General features: G+C 46.0%; 1 protein-coding gene across 3 annotated transcripts in view; it reads left to right on the plus strand.

Annotated features, from left to right (window-relative positions):
* Positions 1-7311: 7311 nt before the first annotated feature.
* RAD51 (RAD51 recombinase) overlaps positions 7312-17146 on the plus strand; it is a 41092-nt gene continuing 31257 nt past the window's right edge. For 2 of the 3 annotated variants that reach the window (XM_050799557.1, XM_050799559.1), the window contains exons 1-3: positions 7312-8825; positions 12828-12916; positions 15309-15446. In XM_050799557.1, coding sequence (XP_050655514.1) covers positions 12830-12916; positions 15309-15446 — 225 coding nt within the window. In that variant the 5' untranslated portion in view covers positions 7312-8825; positions 12828-12829. The remainder of the gene's footprint in view (positions 8826-12827; positions 12917-15308; positions 15447-17146) is intronic. The other variant, XM_050799558.1, reaches the window with a different exon arrangement.

The raw sequence follows: 17146 nt of genomic DNA on the forward strand, positions 1-17146 counted from the left end.
TCCCTCTGGGTTATTGGCTGATGTCTGCCCTGTGTTGCTTTCTGCTGTGCCAGGGCAGCACTGAGTTCAAATGCAGAGTCTTACAATCATTGTATTCTTCCTCCCCCAGGAGCAGATTCTCTCCTCACGCCAGGTGGCCACTACCAGGGGATGAAGAGGGATGATGTCGACAATTCAAGACTATGTTTCTTTACCTCTTCAGTGCCTGTTTCCTTAATATGATAATAAAACCAGGTACTGCAATCCTTCACCTGATTTTTGGTTCTTATGAAGGTGCTTTTTTAATGTAGCTGTTCAATTTGATATTTCTGTTGGAGGGATGATTGCTGGAGGCCTCTATTTAGCCATCTTGCTCTGCCTCCTTGCAACACATAAAATTATTTAAACACTTTTGTGCAACTGTAAGTTCAAATGTTTGTAATTTTATTTATTTTATTTTGTTTTTTGAGATGAAGTCTCCCTCTGTTACCCAGGCTAGAGTGCAGTGGCGTGATCTCGGCTCACTGCAACCTCTGCCTCCTGGGTTCAAGCAATTCTCCTGCCTCATCCTCCCAAGTAGCTGGGATTACAGGTGCCTGCCCCCATGCCTGGCTAGCTTTTGTACATTTATTAGAGATGGGGTTTTGCCATGTTGCCCAGGCTGGTCTCGAACTCCTGACTTCAAGGGATCCACCTGCCTTAGCCTCCCAAAGTGCTGGGATTACAGGCATGAGCCACTGTACCCAGCCCAAATGGTTGTAATTTTAAACATTACTTATAGAAATTCTAAAATCTGTCAAACAGATTTAATAAGAAATTTGCAGCAGGGAGCAGTGACTCTCACCTGTAATCCCAGCACTTTGGGAAGTTGAGGCAGGCGGGTCACTTGAGCCCAGGAGTTCGAGATCAGTCTGGGAATACGGCAAAAACCCATCTCTACAAAAAATACAAGTTAGCTTGGCATGGTGGCATGTGTCTGTGGTCCCAGCTACTGGAGAGGCTGAGGCAGGAAGATCACCTGAGCCTGGGGAAGTTGAAGCTGCAGTGAGCCGTGATGGCACCACTGCATTCCAGCCTGAACAACAGAGTGAGGCTCTGTCTCAATAATAATAATTTATATATATATATATATAACTTGCAAGTACAAATTCTTGTAAGTAGTCACTTCTTGTCAACTGTAAGCATCATCAACTAGTGTGGTTTTCATGTCATCCCAAGATGCTTGTAGAGATCATGAGTGAACCAAATCCAGTTGCACTCCCAAGGAAACACTCATCAACATTTTATATAAATAGATTACTTGCTGGGACTCTGGTGTTAACATGTCTCATTCCCATCTTTTGCAAATGGGCAGGGTGAAAAAGAGCTCCCAGGGTACTAGGAGTAAAGCAGGACTTTCTATCCCAGGTTGGCTAGTTGGGGACAATCATTGTTTGGGACAATTGTTGTGTCCAAATTGGTCAGTGTGTCCAGTGATATGTCCAGAGTTGTTACCTTCTAGGTAATTAGTGAATCTGAGGTGATAATATGCCATGTTGTCTGGCTCATGTGGTTTGTTTATTGAGTCTCTTCAAGTTTTTCAGCTGCTCCTCTATATTTCTCCTGTATTTGGATAATAATTGGCTGTTTGGATTGGGAACGTGGCCAAGGCCAGCCCTTGCTGAGGCAGGGGTGAAGATTTCCACCATCTTCTGCTAGGACTGGATTCCCACTGCCCCAGCAATGTCTCTACTTTGAGGAAGGTGCTGAGTCAACAACTCTCTCTGCCTTTCCTTTTGGCCTTTTAAGGCCTTTGCAGAGTTGGGATTGTTACGAAGCAAGGTAGCTTCACAGAGACAGCTAATCCTGTCACAAGTTTCTGGCATACTCTGTAGCAATGGACAGCCACTATTAACCTTTTTGAGCTTTATTTTCCTCATCTGTAAAACTAGAGTAGTACTTCCTCATAAGTTGTGAGCATTAAATGAGCTCATACATATAAAATGTCAGCATAAAGTAAGTACTCAATAAATAGTAGCTATTACCTTCCTAAAAACATATATATTTTATTTATTTATTTATTTATTTATTTGAGACATAGTCTCACTCTGTTGCCCAGGCTGGAGTGAAGTGACGTGATCTCGGCCCACTGCAAGCTCCGCCTCCCGGGTTCACGCCATTCTCCTGCCTCCGCCTCCCGAGTTGCTGGGACTACAGGCACATGCCATGCCCGGCTAATTTTTTTTGTACTTTTAGTAGCGATGGGGTTTCTCCGTGTTAGCCAGGATGGTCTCGATCTGCTGACCTTGTGATCCGCCCGCCTCAGCCTCCCAAAGTGCTGGGATTACAGGTGTGAGCCGTCGTGCTCGGCCTATATTTTATTTTTAATTGACAATAATTATATGTATTTATGCGATACAATGTAATTTTAATTGTTTACATTGTGAAATTATTAAATCAAGCTAGTTAACAACTCTATCACCTCACGTACTTACCATTTTTTGTGGTGAAAACATTTAAAATCTATCATGTATATATGTTTAACACGGGTATTTTTCCCAAGGTTCAGCTGGGCTTAGTTTTTCTGGGAAAACTGGATTACAGTACTTGTAAGTTTAATGGATGTGAAATTGATTGAATTTTTTTTTTTTTTTTTTTGAGACGGAGTCTCACGCTGTTGCCCAGGCTGGAGTGCAGTGGCGCGATCTCGGCTCACTGCAAGCTCCGCCTCCCGGGTTCCCGCCATTCTCCTGCCTCAGCCTCCTTAGTAGCTGGGACTACAGGCGCCCGCCACCGCGCCCGGCTAATTTTTTGTATTTTTAGTAGAGACGGGGTTTCACTGTGGTCTCGATCTCCTGACCTTGTGATCCGCCCGCCTCGGCCTCCCAAAGTGCTGGGATTACAGGCTTGAGCCACCGCGCCTGGCCGAAATTGATTGAATTTTAAGAAATCATAGCAAACTATATTCGGTTGAACCTTGGGGAAATATACTTGTAGAAAGATGATCATTTATTTACAATGCAAGTCTGCTACTCGAGGACTCTCATTTTGTAAGCATACTAGGGGAGTCGAATTAGTAAGGAGCAGATTAGATCACTTGATACATATCACCTTATATATACATACATATATATGTATATGTGTGTGTGTATGTGTGTATATATTATATATATATATATATATATTTTTTTTTTTTTTTTGAGACAAAGTTTCACTCTTTCACCCAGACTGGAGTGCAGTGGTGCAAGGTGCAATCATAGCTCACTGTAGCCTTGAACTCCTGGGCTCAAGCAATCCTCTTTCCTCAGCTTCCCAGATAGCTAGGACTACAAGCTTGCATCACCACACCTGGCTAATTAAAAAAAAATTTTTTTGGCCAAGTGTGGTGGCTCACGCCTGTAATTCCAGCACTTTGGGAGGCCAAGGCGGGCAGATCACGAGCTCTGGAATTCGAGACCAGCCTGACCAACATGGTGAAACCCCATCTCTACTAAAAATACAAAAAATGAGCCAGGCGTGGTGGCGGACGCCTGTAGTCCCAGCTACTCGGGAGGTTGAGGCAAGAGTATCGCTTGAACCTGGGAGGTAGAGGTTGCAGTGAGCCCAGATCACACCACTGTACTTCAGCCTGGTGACAGAGCAAGACTCCGTCTCAAAAAAAAAAAAAAAAAAAGCAATTTTTTTGTAGAGTTGGGGGTCTCACTATGTTGCCCAGACTAGTCTCTAACTCCTGGCCTCAAATGGTCCTCTCACCTCAGACTCTCAATGCAGTAGGATTACAAGTGTGAGCCACCACACTCCAAAATTTTTCAATTAACGTTATTTATAAATATTCTCATAGATTGCCAATTTAGCTATTAGAGGGAAATCTAGTTTGCCTTATTTCCAAGTTCTCAGTGGGTTGTTTTGGAGGAAAGGAACAGAAACTACTCAAACCAGTTTAATCAATAAAAATGGAAGGGAGATTTATTGGAATGTAGGGATATCTCATAACTCAAGAGCATTAATCCTTAAGAGTTCAATTTCTTTTTTTTTTTTTTTTTTTTTGAGACGGAGTCTCGCTGTGTCGCCCAGGCTGGAGTGCAGTGGCCGGATCTCAGCTCACTGCAAGCTCTGCCTCCCGGGTTTTTACGCCATTCTCCTGCCTCAGTCTCCCGAGTAGCCGGGACTACAGGCGCCCGCCACCTCGCCCGGCTAGTTTTTTGTATTTTTTAGTAGAGACGGGGTTTCACCGTGTTAGCCAGGATGGTCTCGAACTCCTGACCTCGTGATCTGCCCGTCTCGGCCTCCCAAAGTGCTGGGATTACAGGCTTGAGCCACCGCGCCCGGCCTTTTTTTTTTTTTTTTTTTAAAGTCAAAAGAACCCAAGAGCAGGAGGAGTAAGTACTGCTAGGCTTCTGAGAAACTGGAAAGGCAATCTGGAAAGGAGTCAGAATTCAAATGGTCCATTTATCTTTGACTCTCTCCTTAGTATCTCAATTTCTTTCTTTCTTTCTTTTTTTTTTTTTGAGACAGAGTCTTGCTCTGTCGTCCAGGCTGGAGTCTAGTGGCATGATCTCAGCTCACTGCAACCTCTGCCTCCCGGGTTCAAGCAATTCTCCTGCCTCGGCCTCCTGAGTAGCTGGGATTACTGGCATGTGCCACCACACCCAGCTAATTTTTGTATTTTTAGTAGAGATGGGGTTTCACCATGTTGGCCAGGCTGGTCTCGAACTCCTCCTGACCTCAGGTGATCCACCTGCCTTGGTCTCCCAGAGAGCTGGGGTTACAGGCTTGAGCCATCGCGCCTGACATCAATTTCTTAATCTTTCTGCAGATGTGCTTTCTCTGATTTGACACATCTATCTGTGTACTTTGCTCCATAAATTCCTGAGGTCAGACTTGAATATAAAACCCAAGTACAATTTTCCAGGAGCAGGAAAATGATTGGCTGATTTGGGGTCAGATGAACACTGCTGGTACAACCAGTGGTCAGAAAGGTAAAAGTCATGTGACTACAGTCAGCTAGGAGGAGGGCTGTAGGTTTGCAGATGCTCTAAAGGTGTGGGAAGAACTGGAGGCAAAGGTGTGTAACTTTGATATGGAAGAAAGTTCACTATTATCACAGGTACTATCTATAATCACTAAGTTAGGTTGTTTCTACATCCAGAAAGCTGCCTGAGTCTGTTCTCTCTGTCATTCCTCTAATTCAGAGGACCCCAATGCCCCATCGTAGACCTGTGGCCTGTTAGGAACTGGGCTGAACAGCAGGAGGTGAGCAGCTGGCAAGCAAGCATTACTGCCTGAGCTCTGCCTCCTATCAGATCAGGGAGAGCATTAGATTCTCACAGGAACTCAAACCCTATTCTTTTGTTTGTTTGTTTGTTTGTTTTTCAGACGGAGTCTCGCTCTGTCACCCAGGCTGGAGTGCAGTGGCCGGATCTCAGCTCGCTGCAAGCTCCGCCTTGCGGGTTTACGCCATTCTCCTGCCTCAGCCTCCCGAGTAGCTGGGACTACAGGCGCCCGCCACCTCACCTGGCTATTTTTTTTTTTTTTTTTTTTTTTTTTGAGACGGAGTCTCGCTCTGCCGCCCAGGCTGGAGTGCAGTGGCGCGATCTCAGCTCACTGCAAGCTCCGCCTCCTGGGTTCACACCATTGTGTCAACACTGCCTCAGCCTCCTGAGTAGCTGGGACTACAGGCACCCGCCACCTCGCCCGGCTAGTTTTTTTGTATTTTTTGGTAGATACGGGGTTTCACCGTGTTAGCCAGGATGGTCTCGATCTCCTGACCTCATGATCCGCCCGTCTCGGCCTCCCAAAGTGCTGGGATTACAGGCTTGAGCCACCGCGCCCGGCCTATTTTGTATTTTTTAGTAGAGACGGGGTTTCACGGGGTTAGCCAGGATGGTCTCCATCTCCTGACCTCGTGATCTGCCCGTCTCGGCCTCCCAAAGTGCTGGGATTACAGGCTTGAGCCACCGCACCTGGCCACAAACCCTATTTTGAACTGCACCTGTGAGGAATCTAGATTGCACACTCCTTATGGGAATCTAACTGATGATCTTGAGGTACAACAGTTTCATTCCAAAACCATTCTCTGCCTCAGGCCCACCCCCCGAGCCCTGTAGAAAACTGTCTTTGATAAAACAGGTCCCTGGTGCCAAAAAGGTAGAATTGGAATCTAATTTAAATCTTCATCTCTTGCCTGAAATATTGCAACAACTTCCTTTTTGCTGTCTTCACTTTCACTCTCCTGAAATCTATTCTTCAATGCCACAGGGTAATAGTGTGAGGATTAAATAAAAACTTTGTCAACTTTAAAGCACTCCACATATATAAAATAGTAATAAGGCCGTTGCAATGGCTCACACCTGTAATTCCAACACTTTGGGAGGTCAAGGTGGGAGGATCACTTGAGGCCAGGAGTTCAAGGCCAACTTGAACAGAGCGAGACGCTATCTCAAAAATAAAAAAAAAGCCAGGCATGATGGTTCACACCTGTAATTCCAGCACTTTGGGAGGCCAAGGCAGGTGGATCACCTGAGGTCAGGAGTTTGAGACCAGCCTGGCCAACATGGTGAAACCCTGTCTCTACTAAAAATACAAAAAATTAGCTGGGTGTGGTGGCGAGTGCCTAAAATCCCAGTTACTTGGGAGGCTGAGGCATGGAGACTCGCTTGCATCTGGGAGGTGGGGGTTGCAGTGAGCTGAGATCGCATCCCTGCACTCCAGCCTGGGTAACAGAGTGAGACTCCATCTAAAAAAAATAATAATAATAATAATAACAAATTAGTAATAGTGGAGGGGAAATAGATCTAACCAAATAACTTGTCTTCTTAAAAACTTTCAGTGATTTATTCAGTACCTAGAGAACAAAGCTCCTTATATATGTATTTTTTGAGACGGAGTCTTACTCTGTTGCCCAGGCTGGAGTGCAGTGGGGTGATCTCGGCTCACTGCAACCTCCACCTCCCAGGTTCAAGCAATTCTGTGCCTCAGCCTCCCAAGTAGCTGGGATTACTTGCATGCGTCACCACGCCCAGCTACTTTTTGTAGTTTTAGTAGAGATGGGGTTTTGCCATCTTGGCCAGGCTGGTCTTGAACTGACCACGTGATCCACCCACCTTGGCTTCCCAAAGTGCTGGGATTACAGGCTTGAGCCACCGCGCCTGGCCTCTTCTTACATGTTTTGTTGTTGTTGCTTGCTTTTTGGGACAAGATCTCACTCTGTAGCCCAGGTTGGAGTGCAGTGTCCCATCATAGCTCACTGCAGCCTTGACGTCCTGAGCTCAAGCAATCCTCCCACCTCAGCTTCCGGGATAGCTGAGACCACAGGCACAAGCCACCATGCCCAGCTTATTCTTTTTGGAGATATGGGGTCCAATATGTTGGACTATGTTGCCCAGGCTGGCCTCCAACTCCTGAGCTCAAGCGATCCTCTCCTGCCTTGGCTTCCCAAAGTGCTGGGATCACAGGCGTGAGCCACTGTGCAGGCCTTATATGATCTTAAGCCTCTTCATATCCTGAACTAAATGTAACTTTCCAGTTTCGGCACTTGTTCTGGCACTTTTCCTCCCTCGCTAGATAATACTAATCTTGAATCATGTAGTTTGTTTCCATGCCCATACTACCCTATCTGCTTATAGTGTCTTCCACTTCGCCCAAGAAATCCTACTCAGCTAGCTTGTGTTGTTTTGAGACACTCTCGTTCTGTCGCCCACGCTGGAGTACAGTGGCGAGATCTCGGTTCGTTGCAACCTCTTCCTCCCGGGTTCAAGCGATTCTCGGCCCTACTCAGCCTTTAAAACCGGAATCACTGGTCAAAACTTTCTGGTAAACCACGAGACGGTTTAGGTTATGAAATTCAATGCCCCCTTCCTCTGAAGTCCTGCAAATCTCCAGTAAAGCACCACAGATTGACGAATATTCCAGCCATTTCCCTCTCCCCTCCGATAGCTCCATTTCCCACTTCTATCCATCTTCTCGAGCTTCCTCAGCTCCTCCACCTCCATGAGGCCTGGAAAGCACCTGGTTCCAGGAATGTGAGTCGGAGGCTCAGAGCTACCAGCGCCAAAAGCTGACGTTCAGATACTGCTGAAACAAACCACAAGAGTGCTAAGGCTCCAGGTAATAGTCCGGCTCCAGGTAATAGTCCAGCTGGGATGACGGTAGGAACTCGCAGGCCCGCCGGCGGTGCATGCCGGGAGATGCAGTCCCGGGCCGACGCATTACCTCTTGGGAGTTGTAGTCTTCGATCTGGTAAACAGACCACAGCAACTCTGATGTCTTCCCCCACCGTCCCCCGAAAACCCTCGCCCCACCCGCGAGGGACTAGGGTCAGAGTAGGGGCGTTGCCGTGGTTGGCCTAGAACTCCTAGGCTCAGACGATCCTCTCGCCTCGGCCTCCCGAGTTAGCTGGGACTACGCGCGTGAGCCACCGCGCCCGGCATAAAGTCTGAATTAGTCCTTACGCAAAAAGGGAAGAGGGCAGTCCGTAACCTCGCGCAGGATCAAGCTCTCGAGTTCCAGTCTTGGGCTAGCGCGGAGGGCGGAAGGGGCAAGAAGGCGGATCCGGAAGGCGGAGATACGTTACGCCGACGCGGGCGTGACCCTGGGCGAGAGGGTTTGGCGCGAATTCTGAAAGCCGCCGGCGGAGCGCGCCCAGCGACCAGAGACCGACCCTTAAGGAGAGCGCGGCGCTTCCCGAGGCGTGTAGCTGGGAGCTGAAACTCGTCTGGGTTGTGCGCAGAAGGCTGGGGCAAGCGAGTAGACTTGAAGTGGGGCGTAAGCCAGGGGCGTTGGGGTCCGCGCGGGTCAGGCGCGTGTCACCCTCGCAGGGTGAAGTCGGAGCGCGCGGCCCGTTGGAAAGAGCAGCGCTGAGGACCAAGGTGAGTGTGTGAGGCGCAGGCCGGGCCCTCTATAGCTGCGGCTCGTCGTCGCCCACCTGGGTCCTGGCCGGTCCAATGCTCAGGGGCAGGTGGGGTCTCCGCGCACAGTGTGAAACCCGGACGTGGCAGGGCGTGTCCGCGTCCGACCGACCCTCAGTTGTTGGGGCGAAAACACAGGTGGACCCCAGTCTTTAGAACTAGGGGAGAAACATTAGAGCCTTCATAGCCAACACCCGTTTTATGAGTTTGAGCGAGGAGTCTGAGATCAGAGCGGTGTAGCCACAGCTGTTTAATATCACAGCCAGGGCTTCCGGATTCTTGGTCTGTCTTTCCGTTACACCGTGCTTAGAAAGTACCAACCTGCAATTGCCAAAACAGTATTTTCGTCATCTAATGCGGAAAACCATTCGCATGATGCCTAGAGAATGATCTGAAGTGAGGCTTGGTTTTCTTAAAACTTTTTTTTTTTTTTTTTTTTGAGATGAAGTCTCGCTCTTTAGCCCAGGCTGGAGTGTAGTGGCGCGATCTCGGCTCACTGCAACCTCCGCCTCCCGGGTTCAAGCGATTCTCCTACCTCAGCCTCCCAAGGAGCTGGGATTACAGGCTCCCGCCACCACGACTGGCTGATTTTTGTATTTTTAGTAGAGACGGGGTTTCACCATGCTGGTCAGGCTGGTCTCGAACTCCTGACCTCAGGTTATCCACCCGCCTCCACCTCCCAAAGTGCTGGGATTACAGGCGTGAGCCACCGCGCCTGGCCCCTGTTTTTTTTTTTTTTTTTTTTTTTAAAAAAAAAACTTCTGGCCGGGCGCGGTGGCTCACGCCTGTAATCCCAGCACTTTGGGAGGCCGAGGCGGGTGGATCACGAGGTCAGGAGATCGAGACTATCCTGGCTAACATGGTGAAACCCCGTCTCTACTAAAAATACAAAAAACTAGCCGGGCGTGGTGGCGGGCGCCTGTAGTCTCAGCTACTTGGGAGGCTGAGGCGGGAGAATGGCGTGAACCCGGGAGACGGAGCTTGCAGTGAGCCGAGATCACGCCACTGCACTCCAGCCTGGGAGACACAGCGAGACTCCGTCTCAAAAAAAAAAAAAAAAAAAAAAAACTTCTAAAGTGATATGTAATATACATGTAGAAAAATGCACATTCACAACTGTATACAACTCCGTGAATTATTACAAAATATACTGGCCGGGTGTAGTGTCTCAAGTCTGTAGTCCCAGCACTTTAGGAGGTGGAGGCGGGAGGACAATTGAGCCCAAGAGTTCGAGAACAGCCTGGTCAAGATAGTGAGACCAGTACCTCTACAGATAGAAAAAATTAGCCAGGCTTGGTGGCGTGCACCTGTAGGCCCAGCTATTCAGGAGGCTGAGAAGGGAGGATCTAGCCTGGGAAGTATAAGCTGCAGTGAGCCGTGATCAGGCCACTGCACTCCAACCTGGGCGATAGAGCAAGACAAAATGAATGTACACCTACGTAATCACCACTTAATAGAATGGTCCCCAGAAGCCTTCCTTATGTAGTATTTAATATTTTCCCCTTTTTACAGTGGTAACTGGTATACTGGTTTCTAATGCGATTAACTAATGTTGCTCGTTTTTGAATTTTATATAAAAATACATCAGGAGTGTTGAGTGTTTCGTTGTTTTACATGCTTGACAACACGATTTTCAGCCTTTTATATTTTAACTATTCTGGCCGGGCGCGGTGGCTCACGCCTGTAATCCCAGCACTTTGGGAGGCTGAGACGTTCGGATCACAAGGTCAGGAGATAGAGACCATCCTGGCTAACATGGTGAAACCCCGTCTCTACTAAAAATACAAAAAAAATTAGCCGGGCGTGGTGGCGGGCGCCCGTAGTCCCAGCTACTGGGGAGGCTGAGGCAGGAGAATTGCAGTGAACCGAGATGCAATGAGTCGGGAGGCGGAGCTTGCAGTGAGCCGAGATGGCGCCACTGCACTCCAGCCTGGGCGACAGAGCAAGACTCCGTCTCAAAAAAAAAAAAAAAAAAATTTTTTTTTTTTTTTACTATTCTGCTGGTTACACAGTAATGTCTCAATGTGATTTTAATTTTCCTGATTACTAATGAGGTTGGGTATTTGTTCATATGTTTTTCCCATTTGGATATCTTCTGTGATGTACTTGTTCAAATCTCTTGTCTATTTTTCTACTTTTTCTTACTGATGTGAAGTTCTTTTTTTTTTTTTTTTTTTTTTTTTTTTTTTTGAGACAGAGTCTCGCTTTGTTGCCCAGACTGGAGTGCAGTGGCCGGATCTCAGCTCACTGCAAGCTCCGCCTCCCGGGTTCGCGCCATTCTCCTGCCTCAGCCTCCCCAGTAGCTGGGACTACAGGCGCCTGCCACCATGCCCAGCTAGCTTTTGTATTTTTTAGTAGAGACAGGGTTTCACCGTGTTCGCCAGGATGGTCTCGATCTCCTGACCTCGTGATCCGCCCGTCTTGGCCTCCCTAAGTGCTGGGATTACAGGCTTGAGCCACCGCGCTGGGCCAAAGTTCTTTATATTCTGGTTATCAGCCCTCAGTTATGTTTGTGCTAAATGTTTTCATCTCTACTGTGGTTTGACTTGTCATTCTCTTAGTGGTGTCCTTTGATGAATAGAAGTGCTGAATTTATTTTTTTATTTTTTATTTTATTTATTTATATTTCCTTTTGAGACAGAGAGTCACTCTTGTTGCCCAAGCTGGAGTGCAATGGCGCGATCTTGGCTGACCGCAACCTCCACCTCCCGGGTTCAAGCGATTCTCCTGCCTCAGCCTCCTGAGTAGCTGGGATTACAGGCATGTGCTACCACGCCCGACTAATTTTGTATTTTTCTTTAGTAGAGACAGGGTTTCTCCATGTTGGTCAGGCTGGTCTCGAACTCCTGAACTCAGGTGATCTGCCCGTCTCAGCCTCCCAAAGTGCTGGGATTACAGGCCTGAGCCACAGTGCCTGGCCGAAGTGCTGAATTTAAATGTAGTTCAGCTTTCAGTCTTTTCCTTTTTGGCTAGTGCGTTATGTATCGTTTCAAGAAATCTTTTTATATCCCAAGGTTGTGAAAATAATAAGTTTTACTTTGTTTTTGACAGATGATTGTACATATTTATGAGAACAAGTTGATATTTCAGTACATATATATTGAATAATGAATGATCAAATCAGGGTAATCAGCATATCCATCAATTCAGTTCAAACACTTGTCATTTCTCTTTGTGGTGAGAACATTCAAAATACTCTCTTCTGGCTATTTTGAAGTACTCATTACATTAGTGTTTACTGTAGTCACCCTACTATGAAATAGAACCCTAGAACTTATTCCTCCTATCTAACTGAAACTTTGTGCCTGTTGATCAACCTCTCTCCTTCCTGCCCCCTGCAACGGCTGCATTCTCCTCAGTCTCTGGTTACCACTCTTCTATTTGTTCCTTGTATGAGATGAACTTTTTTTTTTTTGAGACGCAATCTCGCTCTGTCATGAGGCTGGAGTACAGTGGCGTGATCTCAGCTCACTGCAATCTTCTGCCTTCCAGGTTCAAGCCATTCTCCTGCCGCAGCCTCCTGAGTAGCTGGGATTACAGGCGTGTGCCACCACACCCTGCTAATATTTGCAGTTTTAGTAGAGACAGGGTTTCACATGTTGGCCGGGATGGTCTCAATCTCCTGACCTCATGATCTACCCACCTAGGCCTTCTAAAGTGCTGGGATTACAGGCATGAGCCTCTGCACCCTGCCAAGATCAACTTTTTTAGAATCTACATGAGTGAGATCACACAGTATTTGTTTGCAAACACATTCATAACGTATAATGGGGTATATAAAAATAAGTAAAACTTGGCCCCTACTCTGAAGGAATATAAAGCAGGAGAACAGAGAGACACAATAAGAGAATGGCCTTGGCTCTTCCTAAAGTCTTTTTGATACAACTAGCTAGATAGAAGATAGGGAGAGAGATGCACCTTATTTCTCTAGTGTTTATACTGATAGGCATTTGTATTTTTCAGTAATGGCAATGCAGATGCAGCTTGAAGCAAATGCAGATACTTCAGTGGAAGAAGAAAGCTTTGGCCCACAACCCATTTCACGGTTAGAGGTATGTGCTTAGTTGCTAATTTTGAAAATATATACTAGATTCTTCTACCTAGTGGAAGGTATTATAACCTTTACATAAACTGTAGGTTTACTACCAAGGTCAAGACCCAAGACTTTTCAGAAGTGTTGTCAATAATCCTGTGGAAAGGCTGCAGATTGTTGCTAAATATGTCTGGCAGGGCGTCTTCCTTTGTCAACCATTCTCTTCTTTATCATTTTTATTTCTGAGAGCTGGACTGTCAGAAACTGAGGCCTAGGATCCCATGGTGGAATGTCTGTGCTGTGCTTTTTTTTGTTTGTTTGTTTTGAGATGGGGTTTCGCTCTTGTTGCCTAAGCTGGAGTACAGAGGCGCAGTCTCGGCTCACTACAACCTCTGCCTCCCAGGTTCAAGCGATTCTCCTGCCTCAGCCTCCCAAGTAGCTGGAATTACAGGCATGCGCTACCACGCCCAGCTAATTTTATATATGTATATATATATATATTTTTTTTTTTTTTGGGAGATGGAGTCTCGCTCTGTCGCCCAGGCTGGAGTGCAATGGCTGGATCTCTGCTCACTGCAAGCTCCGCCTCCCGGGTTTACGCCATTCTCCTGCCTCAGCCTCCCGAGTAGCTGGGACTACAGGCGCCCGCCACCTTACCTGGCTAGTTTTTTTGTATTTTTTAGTAGAGACAGGGTTTCTCTATGTTGGTCAGGCTAGTCTCGAACTCCCGACCTCAGGTGATCCGCCCGCCTTGGACTCCCAAAGTGCTGGGATTACAGGCATGAGCCACCATGCCCGGCCTGTGCTGTTTTTTGTTTTGTTTTTAAGAAATGGGTCTTACTGTGTTGACCAGGTTGGTCTTGAACTCCTGGCCTCAAGCAATCCACCTGCCTCAGCGTCCCAAACTGCTAGGATTACAGTCATGAGCCACCACGCCCAGCCAAAGCATCCTGTGCTGTTTGCACTAAGTATGAAAGTGCCGTTCTGGGAATTATAGTGGCCTGGACCAGTTATGCAAGGAAGACAGGGTAGCAACTTCTCTTTATTGACCTAGCTTTGTGCTGTCAGCTGTCATTGGCAGAGAGAAGGCTGTGGTGGTGTTACGGTATAAGAGATAAGCTCCAATTCAGGATTCTGCACAAGAACATTAAGCACCGGAGCTGAGGCCTCACACTATTTCTGCCCATTGTATAGAGACTGCCGTGTGAGTGCAGCTGATTGGGGCTGAGATAAGTAGGGGGAAAGCAGAGAAAGACTTGATTCTTCTGTCTCTTTTTTCAAATTTCCCATCTCCGACTAATCTTCAAGACTCTAGGAGTGCAAAAAGCTTATTTAAAAAAGACTCTAGAAGTTACTTAAATGGATTTGTGATAAACATTTTAAAGTTCAGAATCATAACTTCTGGTGCCATGAGCATCCTTATACTCATACATGCATATTGCTTATTGCTTAAATATTAACAGCAGACATGGCTTATGTTGGCAAACTAATCTTTCCCCTCTTCTAAATTCTCCCAACCCCTGAATACACTCACATTCACCTACTAACTCATGTTTTCCCAGAAGTCATGGTTTTGGTGGCTAATGAAACCAAAACTGACTTGAATATAGGAAGAAAGAGGTGGATTTGGGTGGTTTAAGAAGAGATATAAAAGTCCCTGACAAAAAGTAGTTTTCCTCACTGTTAATGTCAGTTGTTAGAGCCGAGCTTTCTGGTCATTGTTCAACAAAAAGGTATTGATAGGCCAAGATAGCGCTCTTTTCATTCTGAGCAGCCTTATCTGTTTACCCTACCATAGTGTAAAAATATCATTTTTTATGTGCTTGATATGGAAAGTGCTGAGCAACACGGTCTTAAACTGATCTTGTAGGGCCCAAAGTCTCGGAGATCATTTAGGGTCACACAAAAAAAGTTGGGAGTTACTTTTTAATTCCATTTGCTTATAAGAGTTCTTTTTAATATACATGGCATAGTGCTAGTTTAAAATTATTGATTTTGATAATGAAAAGGTTGTTAATTTGTTATTAAGTACCTCATATATAGGGCTCATTTTTCAGCTTTTGCATATAATCCAGTAGGCTCTCTATATCCCTGGATTCTGCATCAGCAAATTCAACAAACTACATATCAAAAATTCAATCAACTACATATAAAAAAAAAAGTATACAGGAGGATGTACAGAGGTTATATGCAGGTAATATGCCATTTTATATAAGGGACTTGAGCATTCTTGGATTTTGTTATCTGCTGGGGATCCTGGAACCAACTTCCCATCTCCCCACCCCAGGATTTCAAGGGACAGTTGTATTACAAGTCTTCAAGCACCTCTGTGGCGTATGTAGGACACATATCATCTGTGTTAGATTAAATAACTAAAGCTTAAATTTATCCATGGTTTTCTTCATTTGCAGCAGTGTGGCATAAATGCCAACGATGTGAAGAAATTGGAAGAAGCTGGATTCCATACTGTGGAGGCTGTTGCCTATGCACCAAAGAAGGAGCTAATAAATATTAAGGGAATTAGTGAAGCCAAAGCTGATAAAATTCTGGTAAGTACTGCTTAATTGACCTAGGGAGGCATTAGTGGGACTAGTACAAAAGGTAATGTAGTGAAAGACTTCTTCCTTCCATCTCTCATTCTTCTGTCATCTCGTTCTCCTTTCCAGGGGTGACTGTTACCTGTTTCTTTTTTTTTTTTTTCGGAGACAGGTTCTTGCTCTGTCACACAGGCTGGAGTGCAGTGGTGCCATCTCAGCTCACTGCAGCCTTTGCCTCCTAAGCTCAAGCGATTCTTCCACCTCAGTCTCCCAAGTAGCTGGGACTACAGGCACATGCCACCATGCTGGGGTAGTCTCGAACTCCTGAGCTCAGGTGATTCACCTACCTCAGCCTCCCAAAGTGCTGGGATTACAGGTGTGAGCTACTGTGCCTGGCCTCTATTTTTCTAGCTTCATATAGTTCTTTAACATCCATACTTCGCCATGGTTACATTTTGTTTTATGAACCTATTCCTTCAGTATTTATATAGTTACACAGTTTTACTGCCTTTATCCTTGCAGTTTTATATAGTATAGAGCAGATTTTTTTTTTTTTTTTTTTTGAGACAGAGTCTTGCTCTATTGCCAGGCTGGAGTACAGTGGTGCAATCTCGGCTCACTGCAACTTCCGCCTCCCAGGTTCAAGCAATTCTCCTGCCTCAGCCTCCCCATTAGCTGGGACTACAGGTACCTGCCACCACGCCCAGCTTATTTTTGTATTTTTGGTAGAGACAGGGTTTCACCATGTTGGCCAGGATGGTCTTGATCTCCTGACCTTGTGATCTGCCTACCTCAGCCTCCTAAAGTGCTGAGATAACAGGTGTGAGCCACCATGCCCCGCTGCAAATATTTATTTATTTATTTATTTATTTTATTTTATTTTTTTTTTTTGAGACGGAGTCTCGCTCTGCCGCCCAGGCTGGAGTGCAGTGGCCGGATCTCAGCTCACTGCAAGCTCCGCCTCCCGGGTTCACGCCATTCTCCTGCCTCAGCCTCCCAAGTAGTTGGGACTACAGGCGCCCGCCACCGCGCCCGGCTAGTTTTTTGTATTTTTTAGTAGAGACGGGGTTTCACCATGTTAGCCAGGATGGTCTCGATCTCCTGACCTCGTGATCCGCCCGTCTCGGCCTCCCAAAGTGCTGGGATTACAGGCTTGAGCCACCGCGCCTGGTCTGCAAATATTTATTTATAAAATTGTATTTTCATGTATCGATTACTGTTAGCGTTAGATAAATTTATTGGATTACTCAAATAAATGAATATTTGTTGAAGTGGTTGCTTAATTGGAAATAAGAAAGAGTTCTGAGTCCTTAACAGTACTTTTGTTAAAAGATTGTCATATTGACTAAGCCAGTAGGGGTCCCTAAAGTCTTTCTGTTTTCACTTTTTGGGCATCAGTTTTTGTGAATGAACAAATGCTGACAGGATCTTTACTTTTTGCCTTGTGAGATCTTGGTTTCAGAAATCGAATCACTTCTCTGCTTCTATGAACACAAAAATGCAAACCTAGAATATCATGATTTGAAATGCAAAATGGTATAGACATATGTGTCTTAACTTTTCAATATTTCATGTTCTTAGTTTCTGGCCAGTAAAGATTATGATTGTATTGTTTGTTTTCCTTTTTTTTTTTTTTTTCTGAGGCAGAGTCTCGCTGTGTCACCCAGGCTGGAGCACAGTGGTGCAATCTTGGCTTGGCTCACTGCAACCTT

This window comes from Macaca thibetana, chromosome 7, assembly GCF_024542745.1.
Source record: "Macaca thibetana thibetana isolate TM-01 chromosome 7, ASM2454274v1, whole genome shotgun sequence".
Classification (NCBI taxonomy): domain Eukaryota; kingdom Metazoa; phylum Chordata; class Mammalia; order Primates; family Cercopithecidae; genus Macaca; species Macaca thibetana.